At 36.9% G+C, this 17,691-nt stretch overlaps 1 protein-coding gene across 5 annotated transcripts in view; it reads left to right on the top strand.

Annotated features, from left to right (window-relative positions):
- PRR16 (proline rich 16) overlaps positions 1-17,691 on the top strand; it is a 154,642-nt gene that overhangs the window by 90,985 nt on the left and 45,966 nt on the right. For 3 of the 5 annotated variants that reach the window (XR_007200903.1, XR_007200905.1, XR_007200904.1), the window contains exon 2: positions 13,014-13,908. Coding sequence is in view for 1 of the 5 variants with exons in the window: in XM_048291448.1 (XP_048147405.1) it covers positions 13,014-13,772 (759 nt within the window). In the remaining 4 variants the exon portion in view is untranslated. The remainder of the gene's footprint in view (positions 1-13,013; positions 13,909-17,691) is intronic. The other 2 variants (XR_007200907.1, XM_048291448.1) reach the window with 1 other exon arrangement.

Below are 17,691 nucleotides of genomic sequence, written 5' to 3'. Positions count from 1 at the left end.
AACAGTGTCCAAAGCTTTGCATAAGTACAGGTAGACAATGTTAATTGCTCTGCTCTTATACACCAGTGCTGTAGTTCCATCACAGAAGGTCACCAGGCATGACTTCCCCTCTGTAAAGCCATGCTGGCTCTTTCCAATCACCTCTTTGTGTTCCATGTAACTCAGTATGGTTTCCAGGAGAATCTGCTTCATAATCTTGCCTGGTATAGAGGTAAGAATGGCTGTTCTATACATACTGTCCACTTGCCTCTTTTTAAAAATGTGGCTTATAGTTCCCTTTTTCCAGTCATCAGGGACTTCACCTGACTGCCGTGATTTTTCAAGTATGATGGATAGGGGCTTAGCAATTTCATCTACCACTTCCCTCAGAACTCACAGGATTTAATTTAAATTTTCCATATCCCCTAATTATCATCTACATCTACAGTATGTTACATCTAGCCCAAAAGAAATGTCTTTAATTCCTACCAGGAAAATGCAACCTACCTACCTGTGTATAAAGAGTTCTCTCTTTTCAAACTGCCTGATGCCTCAGAACTTACAGAACTTAAGTAAATACAGTTCTTTTGACTGAACCTAGTCAAAACATTTCTTATGCCTTTAAAAAATTAAGTGCAAGTCCATAGTATTTTTAATAATGTTAATTTGAAACTTTAAAATAATTTGCAATAGTTATATTTCTGTAGACATATTAGGATTGCTTTATTTTACAAACACAGATTATATTTTTCACATGTTTTGCAGCACTTTCTTGTGTTAGAAAGATGTGCTTTTTACCTTGGTATTCAGGTCCATTTCATGGGTCTGAACCCCAAGTGTCTACACTTGCAACTTATATTTGCTTTCCCAGAAATGAAAATATCAGCTCTAGGTCTCAGTATTAAAATATGAGTTATGACTATAAAGCTTACCTATATAATTTTCTTTTCACTAACAGCCCATAAAATTACACAATTATTTGTTGAATGCTATCTGAAAACATTTTAAATAATATATATGATGGGATTCATGGTAAACTTTAAATGTATACACCAGAGCTCTCTTGTGCTTAACATCTCTTCTCACCAACCATGTTCTTTTGAATGGTCGAACTGCATTTTTCTTTGGATCAAAGCCAGCCGAGATGACCTCCATAGGAGAGCAGCAGAAGGGGGCACTTGATCTGTCTTTCTAGTGCTTCTCTGTTCGTCCTGCCAGCTGCACTGGAAAAATTCCACTATTTACATCTTTGCATCTAAGGACCACTTCAAAATAATGGGTACAAAACATTTCATTTCTGCTGCCACAAGTACTACAGTTATAAGAAAGGGATTGAGGATTATAAGGACTAGATGTGAGGGCTCTTCAAAGTGGATCAGTAATGTGGGTGGCAAAGAAATGCTTTAGTACTTGAGGCATTGTGTAATTGACCTGAGCAGAACTTCTGATATATTGGGGGGTCGGAGGGGAGAAGAGAGAGGGAGGAAAGAAGTCTTGTAAACTCCAGAAGACATTGTGAAAGGAAGGTCCAGTAAATATAGAAAGCTATTTTGTTCCTCTTCTCTTGAGGTTTGGATCAGATTTTCCTTATATTGTCAAAATCACTATAGAAATAATTATTGTAAAATATACATTTAAAAGAAATATTCCATATCTTTTTTAATAAGATGCTAAGTCAGCTGCAAATGCTTCGTAGGAAAGCCAAAAGGCAAAACCAAGCTTCAAAGGCTAAGCATCGACAAGTCATTTAATGGAGTGAGTCGTTTTGACTTTATCTTTGGTTGGAAATTTGTGGTAGTTATACTGAATCTTGACTGCAGTTTGTTACCTTTCATGACTGAGTCAGGCAGTTTCTTCCCCACCCTGCTCACCCCACTGTGTTTTGCAAATCTGTTTGGAAATCCACAATGTATCTTATTACTGCAGTTTACTTCTGTAAGGCAGTTATTGACTTTCTGAGGAGAACACACCTCTTCAGAATTTTACCTTCAGCCTTTCATTAATACTTCTGTAAGTCATGCCTCTCTTTTGCATTAAAAATAGCAAAACTAGCTACATCCAAGGGGAACTTGTGCCCCAGATGCAGAAGCATACGAACTGAATACACAGAAGAGGGACTGGACCACAAGCAGTAAAACCACAGTATTGTGGTGCTGAGTACAGCACCATGTACCTTCTGGGATGGCCAAATTCTCTTTTAATAGTTCAGTAGTGCTGGGAATGTAAGTACATTACAGGCATAACAGGCCCAGCTGCTTTGCAGATTGTGCAAAAGCAAAGAAAACTTTCTGTTTTCTTGCGTTATTAGCCAGCTGATCTGCAACCAGAAACAGAACTGGAGCAGCAGCTACTTCTGCCAAAAACATGAGCTAATGGTCTTATAAGGACAAAAATTTAACAGTCTTTGCTTGAAAAAACATCCACAGTATTGTATTTTGGCACATTGAAATAATTATCTTCTTCAAAAGTGCTGGAAATACCTGAGCTAGAGATTTCCTGGGTTTTTTTTGTTTTGTTTTTGTTTTTGGGGTTTTTTTTAGGTGGGTGGAGGATGTATCTCATTGCAATCATTAGCTGTGAACTCTGCTCCTTCACCTTTGCTCCTCATGCATCCTTAATTTATGATATTTGTTAATTTCTTTTTGGACTGGAAGGCAGATAGATGGCTTTCTTTGAACTCTAAAATAAGTGACTTTGATTAAATTCAGCTTTAACTGTAAAATAAATGACCATCTTCTATATTATATAAACATGTAACATTACATTGTTTGCTTTGAATTTTGTTAAACAGCTGTCTTGACAATCGTCCTATTATGCTAATATGAATATGTAATTATTGTTAAATCATTTAATTATATTATTTATTAAAAATACTTAGCTACAGTTTGCTTTTATTCACTGTCTGAAGTACATTAGTCCACTAATCACTTGAAGGGCTCAGATTTAGATGTCTAAGAAACAGGCAAAAGTTTTATATATAGAACCAAAAATGAGACAGAACTCAATTTATGTATGTACTTCTCATGTGCCCATGAAGCATTTTACTGAAAGGAATCTGAAAAAATTGTATTCTTAAATATTAAGATAAAATATAATTTTATTTGATTTCCTTAAGTATGTTGTGATGCACTGCTAGCAGAGGTCATTTAACTTGGAGCTACAGATAATTAAAAGGCAACCATGTATTCATTTTAAACCTTTATGGTTCATAGCAATTACTTTCTCTCTTAACAGAGTTTGCTGATTCATTACTTTTATTTATTAGTGGTGTAAGCTCACCATAAGCTATCTCCTGTGATGCATTCTGCCTTGTACATCGAGGTGGAAAAGGTCAAATTGAGTTCCAAGGAGCCTTCAGTAGGGTCACTCTTGCAAAATATTCTGCGCTCTCTCATTCTTGGAGCAACGTCTACAGTCCTCCTACTTCCAGGTGTTAGGTGCAGCTCACCAGGAGGGCAAGGGGATGACGGGAGTTTGTGCATTTAAGACCTCCCAGCTGAAAAAGTTGCAAACTTTCTAATAATAATCATCATTATCTATAACATTATTTTTATCCAGGCAGATAGTTCAACCTATTGCATAAACAGAACCTCTTTCAAAGACAGGACTTATCAGCAGAAAGAGTATTGCAGGTATGTCTGAAAAAAAAAAGCCTGTTGCAGGCCTTCAATTTTTTGAATGTAAAAAGCAGAGAATGCTGTCACTTCATCTAAAGTTTGCTTTAAATATGCGATTTGTTCAATATTTAAACTAAAATAAAACTTAATGAAGTGCAATTTAGGGTCATGTTTTGAAGCCAAAACAACTGGTTAAAAGTGTCTACTAAGTTAAATCCTGTAGTTCTGTTCAGCTATGTTGAAACTGTATTTTAATAAGTGTCCAACAGGAATTAGTATTTCCAGATTAATATAAGTTTGTTGCACATTTCATTTGGGCTTAAATGTGATTTTGGAGCTGTAACCTAAATGGTGCTGAAATACTAAAATATGGAGGCCATCTAGACATTAGTATTTTACTAATAAAATCCTTTAAACCTCTAAACCTAAGCCTAACATATGATCTCAAAAAGGATATATTGACTGTTCTTGGAGAATGTCTTTTTAGTTTTAGTACAAAAGGATGTTAAACATTTTTTGCTGGAGTCTCTTTTACAGGGCCAGAGGAAAAGGAAGGATGCTGATTAATAGTCTGCGTAGTGAGACAGTTTATTTAAAATCAGAGAAATACACCCAGTGCTTAAGACAACAGTTAACAAAAGAATTGCAATAGAATTGTTTATCAGTTTCTCAGCAAATTCTTTTGGGTATGCTAGATATTTAAAATTATTTTTCAGAGCTACAATATTACAAGGGCTTTTTTTTTCTTTTATGATAGCTGTTAGTAATGTATTTGAAAACTGTACCTAGGAATGTACATACTTTTAGGAACTTCTACATTCTGTTCACCTTAATAGTTAAGATCTTGGACAAATATTTAGCACTCATTTAAATTAATATGGTTTCTAATTAGGCAAATCACTGTATTTGTAGTCATCATGAATGAGTGTTTATATCAAAGATTGTTATGTAGGGACTAAAATATCTAAATTTTATGGTATTGCATTTACAGCTGGTTTACAACATGTACTCAGAAAACAGTAGCAATAATGAGAATGCATAGATTAAGCATTCCTTAGTTTTTGTCGGCATGCAGCCATTTCCAATTTTGTTACATGTTCTGAGAAAGAAAAGCAGAAGTAAGCTGGAGGGAGTATTACTGAAACATGTAAACAAGGATTTTATATTAATTCTCCAGAGTTTTCGAAGACTTTTTACTGTTATTTATATGTGTAATTAAGCACTGAACTGATTAGCAATTTGTCTTTTAAATTTCCTTCTTTGTGCCAATGGATTTAAAAGAATTGTATGCAGAATTACTTATCAAATGCATATTTGACATGCCCAGCTTCATCCTTTTTTTTTCTTATTAATAGCATGAAGATAGAATAGTCTGCAGTCTTTGCTTCCAAAATTTATAATTCCTCAAATTTAGGCAAAACTGTACAAAATTCAAATAATGAAGAAGTTGGATATTCTTCTTAATAGTCATGCAGGCTGCATCTACAGTGTCAAACCTAAGTTTGAAGATTAAGAAAAAGAAAGGAATATAATTGACATCAGTCTAATAGTAAAGGAAAAATTGCTGATTTTCCATTAAGTTCCAGTTTTCTTTCTGAGTTGTGAAATCAAATTTTCCTTGTATTTTATTATGCAGTCTTCAGTAATTTCTTTAATACTTAAAAGCCCCTTTTTTTTCTAGTGGTGAGAATTTTTTCAGTGTTCAGGACAAGCTGTACCAGATTTACTTGCTGCTCTCGGAATCTGTTTTTGAAATGGGTTCCAGGGTAGCGCTGCGTTAAATTGGTTAGCTGGTTAACACTGCTGCCCATAGTGGCATGCATTGTACTTGCTATTTCAAGTCCGTGGACTGATTTGCTGTACTTACGCAGTGTTGAGCCTGAGTTGCAGTTTGTCTTTCAGCCTGGGTAACAAGCTACGTGTGAAATCATTTCATTTTGCCAGAGTTAAGATGTGTGTCATCATTCTGTGTCTTTAGATATGACAAATCAGATTTAATCTCCTTTCTTTTTAGTGAAATAATTTATTTTCCTACATTGCCAAATATGAGATGATGTGAGTATTTCACATCACTCATTTCCAGTATCTCACTGCAAGTGTAAAATTCTGTTGCCATTAATAAGGAATGCTGACTTGTTTCAATGAATATTTTAGAAGAGTTATTTTTTGTTACAAATATTATTTGAACTTGCTTTTCTCAGAAGGATTTTTTTACTTGTTTGTTACTTTATTTTCTCAGGGCTTCTGTTAGTTTATCATAATTTTATCAGGATTCTTCTGTGTGTGACAAGAACTGTAATTGTACTATACATCATGCTGTGAATACGTGCTACATATCTGCCTTCATGTCTCTCTCTGATCTTCCAAACAGCATCCCTATCAGACTTCATCCAAAAGGGTTCACAGGGGAATTGCCATGGCTATGTTGAGTTCTTAAGGTGGAACATGGGGAGCAGCTTGCTGTAATTTCTTTTTTTTCTTTTTTTAATCCCTTAATGGAAGAAAAAGTATTTTTTTAAAAAAGATTTTGAATGTGGGCTTCCCAGTTTGCTTTCCCTGAACTGCTAATTGAGAATGATGATACTGAGCTTTCATGGCCTTGTTAGATTCTCAAGAGCCCAACACAGTCTTAAATTTTCATTTACGTTTATTTCCAGCCTAACTTGGTGCTCAGTCTGCTTCGAACTGTAAGACAACAGTTGAGTAATGTCTGTCATTGAAAATTAGGCATTTTTAATTTCATTTATGTACAGAGACTAAGATGGAATGTACTGCATACCAGCTCTGGGGTTCCCAGCACAGAAAGGACATTGACCTTCTGGAGCAAGTCTAGAGGAAGGCCGCTGAGATGATCAGAGGGACAGAACACCTCTCCTGTGAGGAAAGGCTGAGAGAATTGGAATTGTTCAGCCTGGAGAAGAGAATGCTCAGAGGTGACCTCATTGCAGCCTTCCAGTACCTGAAGAGAGATGGAGAGAGACTTTTTGCAAAGGCATGTAGTGACAGAACAAGAGGAATGTCTTCAAACTGAAAGAGCATAGGTTTAGATTAGATCTCAGGAAGAAATTCATTACTGTGAGTGTGGTGAGGCACTGTAACAGGCTGCCCAGGGAAGCTGGGGATGCCTACTTCCTGGAAGTGTTCAAGACCAGGTTGGATGTGGCTTTCAGCAGACAGATCTAGTGGAAGGCATTCCGGCTCATGGCAGGGGGGGTGGAATTAGATGATCTTTGAGACCCTGTCCAACCTGGGCCATTCTGTGACTCTATGTTAGTCTAAAGCATAATACTAGTTTGTTGAAGTTCCTAATGTATTCTTTAGCCAAAACTTTGTGGTGGCAACAACATCTTCACGTGTGTAACTTTGCTTAGGATGGAGTTGATCTCTTAGATGCCCTAACACTGACAGGCTTCGCACCAGCCTTGCCCTTTGCTGCTGCTGCAGGGTGAGTGACTGAGCTGCTGAGATACTACGGTAAGAGAAAGCTGAGCTAATCTGCATGGAAGTTTGTATTTACTCAAATATTGAATTAATCTCCAGTGCTTTGTTACAGTATTTTAGCACAAGCAATATTATTTATTAATACACCTTTATATATGAAGATACTGATGGGCACATTGTAAAAACAAACAGAAAAACCTACCCACAACCCAATTGCAAGACTCAGAAGGCTTCCATAGCTGCAGTTTTCACAAAACAGCTGCAGCTTGAGTATTATGCAAGTTCATTTAGCACTTTTTCTATAAAAGCATCTGGTTTTCATCTCAAACAGAAAGAGGTGTAGGTGACAAATCCCTGTAATGAAGGTGGAAAACTGCAGGATATTGCAGATGCCAAAAGCTTATGCAGGTTCAAGAAGATACAGGCATGTTCACGGTATATAAGTATGTCAAGATCTGCTTAATACAAAATCTGCCAAAAAGTTATTGAGTTAGAAATTGTTTGAGAGTGGGATGAGTTTCTACACAAATATTTCTGTGTGACTTTTCTTGTGTTCTTGCCTGAGCACCTGCTTTCTGTAATTTTTCACAATACTGTACTAAGTAGACCACTTGTCTCTCCTGCTATAGCTTTTCTTTTGCTTTCTTTTGGCAATTTTTTAGCTTACACAGCTTTACAGACTTGTTTCTAGTCTAATTTTGGTTCTGTTTCTTCTTGACTTGGAAGCTGTATTCTGTGGGGATTGGGGACAGGGAAGGGGAAAGGTGGCACTGTAGAGAAGTTTTCTGTGGCAAAATACAAAAGATACAGCCATGGATTGACTGAAGCTGGAATATAAGCACCTGAGAAAAGTTTCTTATTCTGCTGTTAGGCAGCTTAAACTGTAAAGGGAGATATTGTCTCTCTCACTGTGAACAGGGACCTCTGTTTCATTTGGTTTTAGCTCTGGGATTTACAGGCACTTGTGTCCTTAGATATGACAGAACTAATCACAGAATATTCTGCATTGGAAGGGACCCACAAGGATCATCAAAGCCAGCTCTTAAGTGGATGGCCCGTGCAGGGATCAAACCCAGAACCATGGCATTATTAACAGCATGATCTGACCAGCTGAGCTAATCTCATGTTCCCCATATATACTGAACACTCATTTTTGGCAACAAAGGACTAATAACTGTACAGGAAATAATAAGCTAAAGTGAGGTGAATGAAAATAGTTTGACAGCTTGTCTAGAAGATTCCAATACTAATTATAACTAGTGAACAATTTCTTGTAGGATTAGAGATGCAATCATGAGATATTAGAGCTACTGATATAGCATATTTCCCAGTTCTTTACTTAGAGACAAGAGCAGCCTCTTTATGGTAGAGCTGATTGCTCTTTTATTCTTAATTACATATTTATTCTTGTGGCTCATCAGGTAGTTAATTTTTGCACATAAAGTGCAATATTCATCTATGTCAAACTTTACAAGTTTTTGGAATTGCTTTAGAAATAAAGAAATTATGACATTCCATTTATTTTTCCACCTAATTTTGTTCATTTCACCACTAATTTCTTTAGGTCAAAGTCAGAACTAGTCTCACAACATGATTTGATTTTGGTTGATTTAAAATCAAAATCAGCATCTATCCATAACTATTCATCTTCTAGGAAACTTCCAGCGAACTGTTAAATTTCATAGCTGCACACTGCTATGGTGGAGTAATAAAGAGCAGTATATGAATTGTACCTACTCCACCTCAGAAGTAATATCACCTAAGTTCCATGTCGGGGTCCCTCCCCCTGCCATGTGGTCCTGAGAGAGGGGCCCTGAGGGGAGACACGGGGTTTCCCTGTCCCTGGTCAGCCTCGTTCCCCACTGGTTGGTTTGTGTTCCCTGCGTGGGTAAGGACCCTCGGGTCCCGTGATTGCCGCAGTTCCTCGGCAAAATATGCGTGTTGCAGTATCTGCACTGTAACAGTTCCATTCTGTTCATGCAGCTTTTTTGAGAGCTACTAGCCTGTAGAGAAGCAAGTAATTAAAAAAAAAAAAAAAAAAATTTATAAATTCATGTGAAACTTTGAAAAACATGAAGAACTGTGCAAATGCCTGGACATCTTAGGAAGCACTACAATTTTTTACTTCTGTGAACTTAAAAATTATGCATCTTTAAGTGTATGATAATTTCTTTCCTGAAAAGCAATTTGCTTCTTTATTTAAGGGTTGCAAAAAAAGCTCAAGAATTGTCTGTGGTGGATTGAGGGCAGCCAAGGGATTATATATTCACTAAACATTGGTACCTTGTTGCCTTTAAATAGGAGGAAAAACAAACCAGGTGAAACATTTATTGTAGAGAGACAGCAAAACTCTCCATAGATGTATTTTAGGATGTGTATAAGACAATCACACAAAGAAAGAGTGAAAGAAAGTGTGATTAATTGTAGAGATGCTTTTCAGAGAAGTTTAGGGATACAAGTAAGAAGTACAGGTACATGTTACTTTCTATGTCATATTTTAGTCTTATGATTACAGAGTTAGATTCTTGGAATGAGATCCTGGCATCCAGTGAGAAATATGGAGTTTTCATTATTGGTATAATCAAGTTAGGACATTTGCCCACAAAAGGCCTTCAACAGAGGAGGTAAAAACTAGACAGAACTTACAAGTACAGCTCAAACAATGGAAATATTAGGTCAGCATAGGCTGCTTTTGATAATCACAAGACTTTTTCTTGGATTAGATTCTGAAGTTCCTTTAAACAGGAACTGCAGTTTGACCTCAGTGGAAAAGCAGTACTTTATGCTAGCTCTGTATTTTTAAGCAATTTTATATAAGAGTTTGGTAACATTGAGGATTGGGTTAACTGTAAGATATCTTTGCGTTGCAAATTGTTTGCAACTTCTGTGGGTTTTTGGGGGTTTTCTGGTTTTTTTTCCTGGGTTTTAATTGAGGTTGAATAGTATTTTTGTCCTTTTTGCCTAAACTTGATCGTACTGATTAATTCTCCATACTGTTAGTTGCAGCACAGAATTTCTGAGTCCAAATGCATGTTGATAAGGGTGTAATCTTGGATTTTGGTAGAGAAATGCAACTCTATCCCCACTGGGCACCTAATATTGTTTCCAGTACCCACCCAGAAAGGGAAAAAGAATAAGCTGATGTCCTGGTTCATTCAGGGGTGTCACACTGGATTCTACGGAGCTTGAAGCCTCAGGATATTGCTAGCAGGGTAGAAGTCGGCATCTCTGCAGAGCTCAAATCCAGTTAATGGCTAAAGAGCTCCTCAGGCTATAAAATTATGTATCCCCAATCTTTGTACATGTGAATCAAGTGCTGTTTTATTCCAGAACTGAAAAAATGGACGCATTTCTGCACAACTAGAGCAATTTTCCTTTTTTTTTTTTTTTTAATTAATATTCTCTCACTTACACAGAAGATGCATTGTGAAACAGGGGCTGTTTTTTTTCTCAACATGCTTTTCTTCTTTTTAACTACAACAGTTTCACTGGGTTAGTCATGGGTTCTCGTGTTGCTTTTTCATCTTATTTGAGTTTTACTTTCTGGGACGAAAAAGCAAAAGAAAAGAACACTACACAGAATCACAACTTGTGGTGGAAATGAATCTGGACAGATAAACTGTGTTGTTGTGTCAGAGCCATTTCACGCTGGATTTATGTTTTACAAATGCAAAAGTGACAAAAAAAATTTTGATGTGTACTACACATTTGCCCAGAAGGCATGAGATAAACTCTGTAGTCATTAACTTGAAGGGCAGTTCATAACAGATTTTCCTGTTACTCTTGAGAAATTTTTGCTCTTCAGTGAATAATTGTTCTATTTCTTTGCCTGCCAAGGAATTTCTTTGGTTTATGCTGCATCAATCCATTCTATAACTGTTACAGTTTAATAAAAGATGATAGGATGCAGTAGTATTTAGATACATACAAGCAGACCCTAATATATACACAAATCCACACTAAGCTTGCAGAGGGATGCTTAAATTTCAGGCTTACTGTCCAGAACTTGACTGTCTTTTTCTTGTTTCTATTTATTTCTGAGAAGTTCTCTCTGCCTTAGTTTGCTTATGTAATGAAAAGTGAAAATGAGAATTCTTTCATTTGTAAACTGTCATTCTTGCAATGAATTTGGGTACAGATGGGGTTTGCCTACCCTTATTCTGAAATTTTCAAGAGTTCTTATATGCTGTACCCTAGAGGGGATGTGTGGGATCTGACAGTTACCGCAGTTCAACTGTACATTTCAACTTCTATAATATTATTTTAAATCCTTATTATTTGGGGGATTTGATGTCTGTCTTTTAAGAGTATGTTTTTTCTTTATTTTTTTTTTGGAGAAAAAATCAAAATAGAAATTTAAATGCAGCATGAAGCTGGGCTTTGAACACTGAATAAATGAGTCAGTTTTTTGTCCTTTTAGAGAAAAAGTAAAGCTTTTTCCAAGATTCTTGAAAGCTCTCTGAATGATGCTTATTTGCATGTTTGCTGGTTTTAGGAGAAGGAAAGCATTAAAGTGAATTGCTGCATATGAATTTTTATGAATTTTGTATTATCCAACTCAGCTTACTGTATGAGCAGTGAAAGCTGGAGTGCTTTTTCATTTTATGGTAATTTTGCTTTTATTATTTGTCTTTTACTACTGGACACCTAAGTGAGTGACTGGTTTAACTAAATAGTCACTGCCTTCAGTAGTGACTTTCACTTTTTTTGCAGTTAATATATGACTCATATGCCTAAATATAGTCTTAGTTTGAAATCAGTAGTATCAGCACCAAATTATTGAAAGCAAGAAGTAGAAATTAAAGTTTCTGTGGCACAATGGCAACATCTAGTTTAATTTCAGAGGTACTGGGGTGTCCCCTCCACAACATCACGGGTCTCCCGTAAGGACCCCAAGAAGTAGCACAGGTTTTTTATTCATGCACCAAAGTTAATTAAGCAACATTTCATCTACTGATTACTTTATGTACATCCTACGAGGCTGTAAAGGACAGAGACCAGTTTTTAAATGTGTGCTAGTGCTACTTCCTGTAGTATCTGTTGTAGTTACATGTAGCTTATAACTAATGTTCAGCTGTGTACGGACTTAAATGCAGTTTTCAGGAAGGGCTTTTAATTGTCCTATGAAAAACTTTCTCTACCGAGTAAAGGCACTATTGGTTTCATGTCCTTTAAAAAATCAGTAGAAAAAGTAGTCTTAAAGACTAGAAAAGCTCTAACAATGTAGAATCTAAAAACAGAATCCTGGGAGGTAGAGGAAAACTTCAAATAAAATGCATGAGTTCTTAAATACTTGTAACTGAAAACCAAGCAACTTTTCCTCTTCCAGCAAATGCTATTTCAGTATTATTTTGGAGGATTTCATATCTTATGGAAAATATTCATAAAGGCATATAATGCAAGAGAGAATTTGTTTCTCAGAGTCTCTTTTAAATGTTAAAAAATGTTAAAAAATTGTCAGAAAAGTGTGTATCAAACTTTGATTCTAGGTATCTAAAATCACCTATACAGAGAACACGTATTTAAATCTAGAGTGTTTGAAAGGCCAGAGTTAAAAGATACTGTGCAGAAGTTTTGGGTTCAGAAGCTGTCATGTAGAAGCTAAAGTTGAACAGTTTTGTCTCCTCCTGAAATGGAAGGCAAAGTGTAATATTGAAGAATTACACTTCACTTAAAATGATATTACCGAGTAAACCCTGGAGGGGAAGAAAGGGAATTTCATTCTAGACTGTTTCAAGTTATATTTCTCTTGTATTCAGGTGATGACCTAGCAAACTAGCCATTCCTATCATAATTATTGTTGTCATTTTTATTCTGATTATTTTGTTATGTTGACAAGAAAAAAGAAATAATGGTCAAAAAAATTAGATGCTTCAGTTCTGGAGAGGACAAACTGATAGTGGAGAATGGTTTTGTTTTTCTGTGCCTTCTCTGGGGTATGCATTTCTCACTGTTCTCACTCTGGCTGTTGTGCAGGTGGTTGACCAGATTGACACGCTGACTTGTGATCTGCAGCTGGAGGATGAGATGACAGACAGTTCCAAAACAGACACACTTAACAGCAGCTCCAGCAGCACAACAGCCTCCAGCTTGGAGAAGGTCAAGGTGCGGGGCAATGCGCCCCTCATCAAGCCACCTGCGCACCCCTCCGCCATCCTCACCGTGCTGCGGAAGCCAAACCCGCCCCCTCCTCCGCCTCGACTGACGCCGGTCAAATGTGATGAGCCTCCGAGGCTGCCTCCTTTGGCCAACCCCGTCAAGACTAATGGCACCCTGCTGCGGAACGGGGGCCTGCCTGCCGGGCCCGGACGCATCCCAAACGGAGATATGTGCTGTATACCGAACAGTAATTTGGAGAAAGTCGTGATGCAGCCTCTGATGCACAGACCTGAGAAAGAGCGGTGTCCCCAGCCAGGAGGAAGGGAGCGGGTACGGTTCAGTGAAAAAGTGCAGTACCACGGCTACTGCCCCGACTGTGACGTTCGGTATAACATTAAAAACAGGGAAGTGCACTTGCACAGTGAGTCCGCCCGGGTTGCAGGAAAGCTGCCACACCAGTGCCCTCCTCTGCCGCCTCCACCACCTCCGTTGCCTCCATTTCTTCTGGAAAATGGAGGGTTGGGGATAAGTCCCAGTAATAGCTTTCCCCCTCCGAGACCTGCAATTGTGCCTCCGCAAACCGCGCCAAAACCCCAGAAGACCATCTTGAGGAAATCAACCACTACAACAGTGTGAAGTATGCCCCTTGTACTAACTCTTTGTTTTTTCCTATATATAAACATAAATAGGTAATGAGCACTTTCTACTTGAGCAATAAAAAGACCCAATGTATTACACCCTGTGTCCAGTGAAGTGGCATAAAAATCACATGGTAAGTACAAAGAGGAATACTCGTTGATCTTATTTGTACTCACCAAAAATGGCAAAGGATGCTGAAAAAATACTCACTCTTTAGCACATAGGTTGTAAACATCTGTAGCAGTTTCTTTTTTGTAGCATGGTTTAAAAGACAATGAAAAGAAAGCTCAATGTGAAAATAATGCATAGTGATTTGTGATAGATTTCAGTCTATCTGATGAAGGGGAATAACCATTTCTCCTGGCTTTTGGGACTTTTCAAATGTCTTTTGATGAAGCAAAGTGGAGTACCAGATTACAGCCTTTGACTGAATTCTGGCAAATGCTTTTTTCTCTTCATGAGTGCTTGAGCAAACTCACTCTATGTGAGGTGGTGCAGTAGGAGGTAATCACTGGCCTTTCGGCAGCTTCGTCTTTGGTGGGGAGGTAAAGAAATAATTGAAATGTATGTTGGCGTGGCTCTGGAAAACTGAGTTGCATTTTGTTTCTCACTTGCTCAGTGCATCACTACCGAGGTAAAGTACAGAGTTTTAACATGAGCAGGGATGGTCCCATTAAGTTTCCCCCCCCATTTCTCTGTCTGCAAAAGGGTGGTAATATTTTATCTCGTTGTGCAGTGTAAGTAGACGGAAAAAACAAAGCCCTGTCCTGTGTTTTACACAAAGCTTTTGTCTGGTGCAAATCTTCTTTTTGAAGGCAAAGAAAATGTATCTTAAGGCCTCCAGGGACATCCACTTAATTCATGTAAAGAGCTTTGAAGTTGAAAAGCTCTGTGCAATTATGGAGCATTAACATGCAAAACAAGATATTTTACATGTTATCACATTTTGATGGTGAACCCAATTAATATTCTTACTAGTTGAAAAAAAGTTCTCAGTATTTTTAATTATGAAAGAACATCCTTTTATTCTCACAAAGAGAATTGCAGGGACTTAGAGTTTAAAAAAAAAATCCAGTCAGTGAAGAAAATCTGATAATAAATCTGTTATTTACAATACTTGTGCTAAATTAATCTCAATGGCCAACAACAAATATTATATTTAAAAAGTATGCTTATTTCAGCTGAAATATAAAAGGTACTTTATGGCAAAACAGACAAAACCAGACAAAACAGATTTCAAATTTTAATTTCTATTTACATCTAGTAATAGATATTAAACAGATACATATGTTTCCCTGTATACATATTAGAGTATTTAAACTGAAATAATAAGAATAATCATAACAAAAGTCCAATCAGATGATTACTGTTTGCAAACCTTTGCAGTAAGCAAAGATTTTATTTTGTGCAAATACACATTTAAGGTCTAAAGCTTCATGAAGTATTCCCTGCATAAAAAGCAAAGAAAGGAAAGCATCCTAAATTCTTAATCCTGCTTTCCCCTCATGCTTCCCATGTGTTTTTCATGATGCAGTTTACATTTGGTATTGTTTGACTGTGCTTAATCCCATGAGAGGTGTTGCCAAGCGCAGTAAGTCCAGGCGCTCGCAGCAGGAGACAGTTAACTCCTGCATCTGTGTGAGATCTTTGCTGCCCAAATGAGGCTTTTGGCAGGAGGATTCTGCTTATATGCTGGGACTACACAGCACCTCCGTTGCTCATACATTGAAAATTACATTTAAAACCACTGGAACAATGTGTGGACGTATCCACATTGCATAGCTGCGGGTTTTTCTTTTAAAAAGAAAATTCCTGCTGTCCTTACTTGTCACTACTATAGAGATCATATACCTGTTATAAGCTAGTTCAGTATTTTTTTTCATTCTTGGACAAGCTACTGTGTACGAGAAATAATGCAAATCAACTATTGCATATAAAATAGTAAAGAAAATAACACTGAGTCATTTTAGGGGGTTATGGTCTGGTGCATATGTGTTACCTCACTTGGTTTAATTTTTCTGTATGATCTCACCTCTGATAGCAGAGCACAGCATTTCTCCTCTGGGCTTGTCAGAGTCTCATGAACATGTTAGCACCTCCAAACTGGATGCTGTACTCAGTGGATGTGCACTGATATACATGTAAATTCGAGTTTTGTTACAGTTCTCAGCTCTGGAAAGCTTAAGCAGCATCCAAGTTTCAGCAGTTAGTGTTCAGTTTTGGTACCCAACGTCTTGAATCTTGTACTTTGTCTTCTCCTTCAGAAGTGTTTTCTCTTTCCCCACGCCTCCTGAATATCTTCATATGATATGGCTGTGTTGTGAAAAGATGCATCTTTTCAAAAGCAGTGCTGTCTTTCAGAAATGCAGTTTCAAAATGTGATGGAAAAACATTGTTTTTCTGCAAAGTTTGATGACCCAGGCTTTCTTTAATACGACATGTTCCAGAGTCTCTGTTAAATCATAGTACAAACATTGTATCAGTTATGTTTTAACATCTCTGGCCTGTGTCCTATTGTAAGGTATTTTTATCAGTGTAATAGTTTCACATTAATAACATGTCAGAATAAAATTAAGGTTAAAACAGGTAAACTTGCAAAACATGGGAAACAATTAACTTTCAATTTCACAGATCTGTATGGAAACTGCTAATAGAAATGGCATAACAACAAATGCAATACTGAATTCAGCCAGCAGTATTTTCTACATTTATATTAGGAATGTAAACTCTATGAAGCATTTTTGAACACCTACAAAACAGTATGCTTCACAGCTTACTGAGGAAAACCCCATAAACTAACCAGAACTGGACGGGAGTTGTCTGCCTTTGTAATGTAAATGTAATACTCTATGAGATTACATTTAGTGTTTTGCAAAGATGTTAATACCTGAAGAAAATGAAAGTCCAGTAACAGTACTCAGAGCTTTAATCAGTGTTTGCCATCACTTCAGTCTGCTGTCCGGCTTTGATTCCTGTAAGGTATTTTAACGTCTGTACTGTCCAGATCTAGACTTCTCAAGTGCAAATAGGAGAAGGTGGTTTCTATCAATTTAATGAAGGGGACAAGCTTAAGAAAATTAAAATAAGCAGTGAAATGACTTAATTTATAATAATGGCATTCATTAAAAAATCTAACACATGAATGCATTGTAAGAAAGGAAAACTAGGAGAGTAAAACCCAATAACAATCCTTTTGAAGGACATAGGGTAGGAATCTTCAAAAAGATCATGGATTTTTCTACCACCCAGTAAAAGTCACAGTTCTTCCTTCTCATGTCTTCTCAAATTGTTACACCTTTTATCACATCATCTATTTTTCTTAAAAACAAGAAAAAATTCCAAATTCTCATCGATGTCTGTAATATTAAATCAATATTTTATTTAAAATGTGACATGAAATAAGTACACTAGAGCTCTTGTAGCTCTTAGCTTTCTTCAGATAACTTGTTTATTGGTTTTGAATCAGAGCGCAGTATGAATTTTTTAATTACCAGGGAGATTTGTGTATGTATGTTTGCTCATATCTCTTTCTTTCCATGTTCTATTTATGGCTTTCCTTTCAGTGATGGCACGAACAGTAATTTTACGTGTGGATATAAAATCATACTATGGTTGCTGTGTCACTTGTCTAATGTAGTGTTAAAGTAGGCATGAATATTGGGCACATATTTTTGCAGAGGCAGCATTTCTCATACTCTACTTGTATATATGCTGTGAGCCATGGTTTTTCAGAGGCTGTATGTGTGTGTAGAAGCAAAATACCTTTCCACTGCTCAAACCAGTAATAATATTGAAATCATAATGCTCACAGGTACAGAAAGGTCTTGCAAGCGAGGTATGCACAAGGGCACATGGAATAAATGTCTATGGCAAACCTTCCTAAGCACAATCTCTAGAATACTCAATCTGATAAAAT

Source organism: Corvus hawaiiensis, chromosome Z (genome assembly GCF_020740725.1).
Source record: "Corvus hawaiiensis isolate bCorHaw1 chromosome Z, bCorHaw1.pri.cur, whole genome shotgun sequence".
Taxonomy (NCBI): domain Eukaryota; kingdom Metazoa; phylum Chordata; class Aves; order Passeriformes; family Corvidae; genus Corvus; species Corvus hawaiiensis.
The sequence above is the reverse complement of the archived record's forward strand: the minus strand, read 5'-3'. Positions and strand labels throughout refer to the sequence as shown.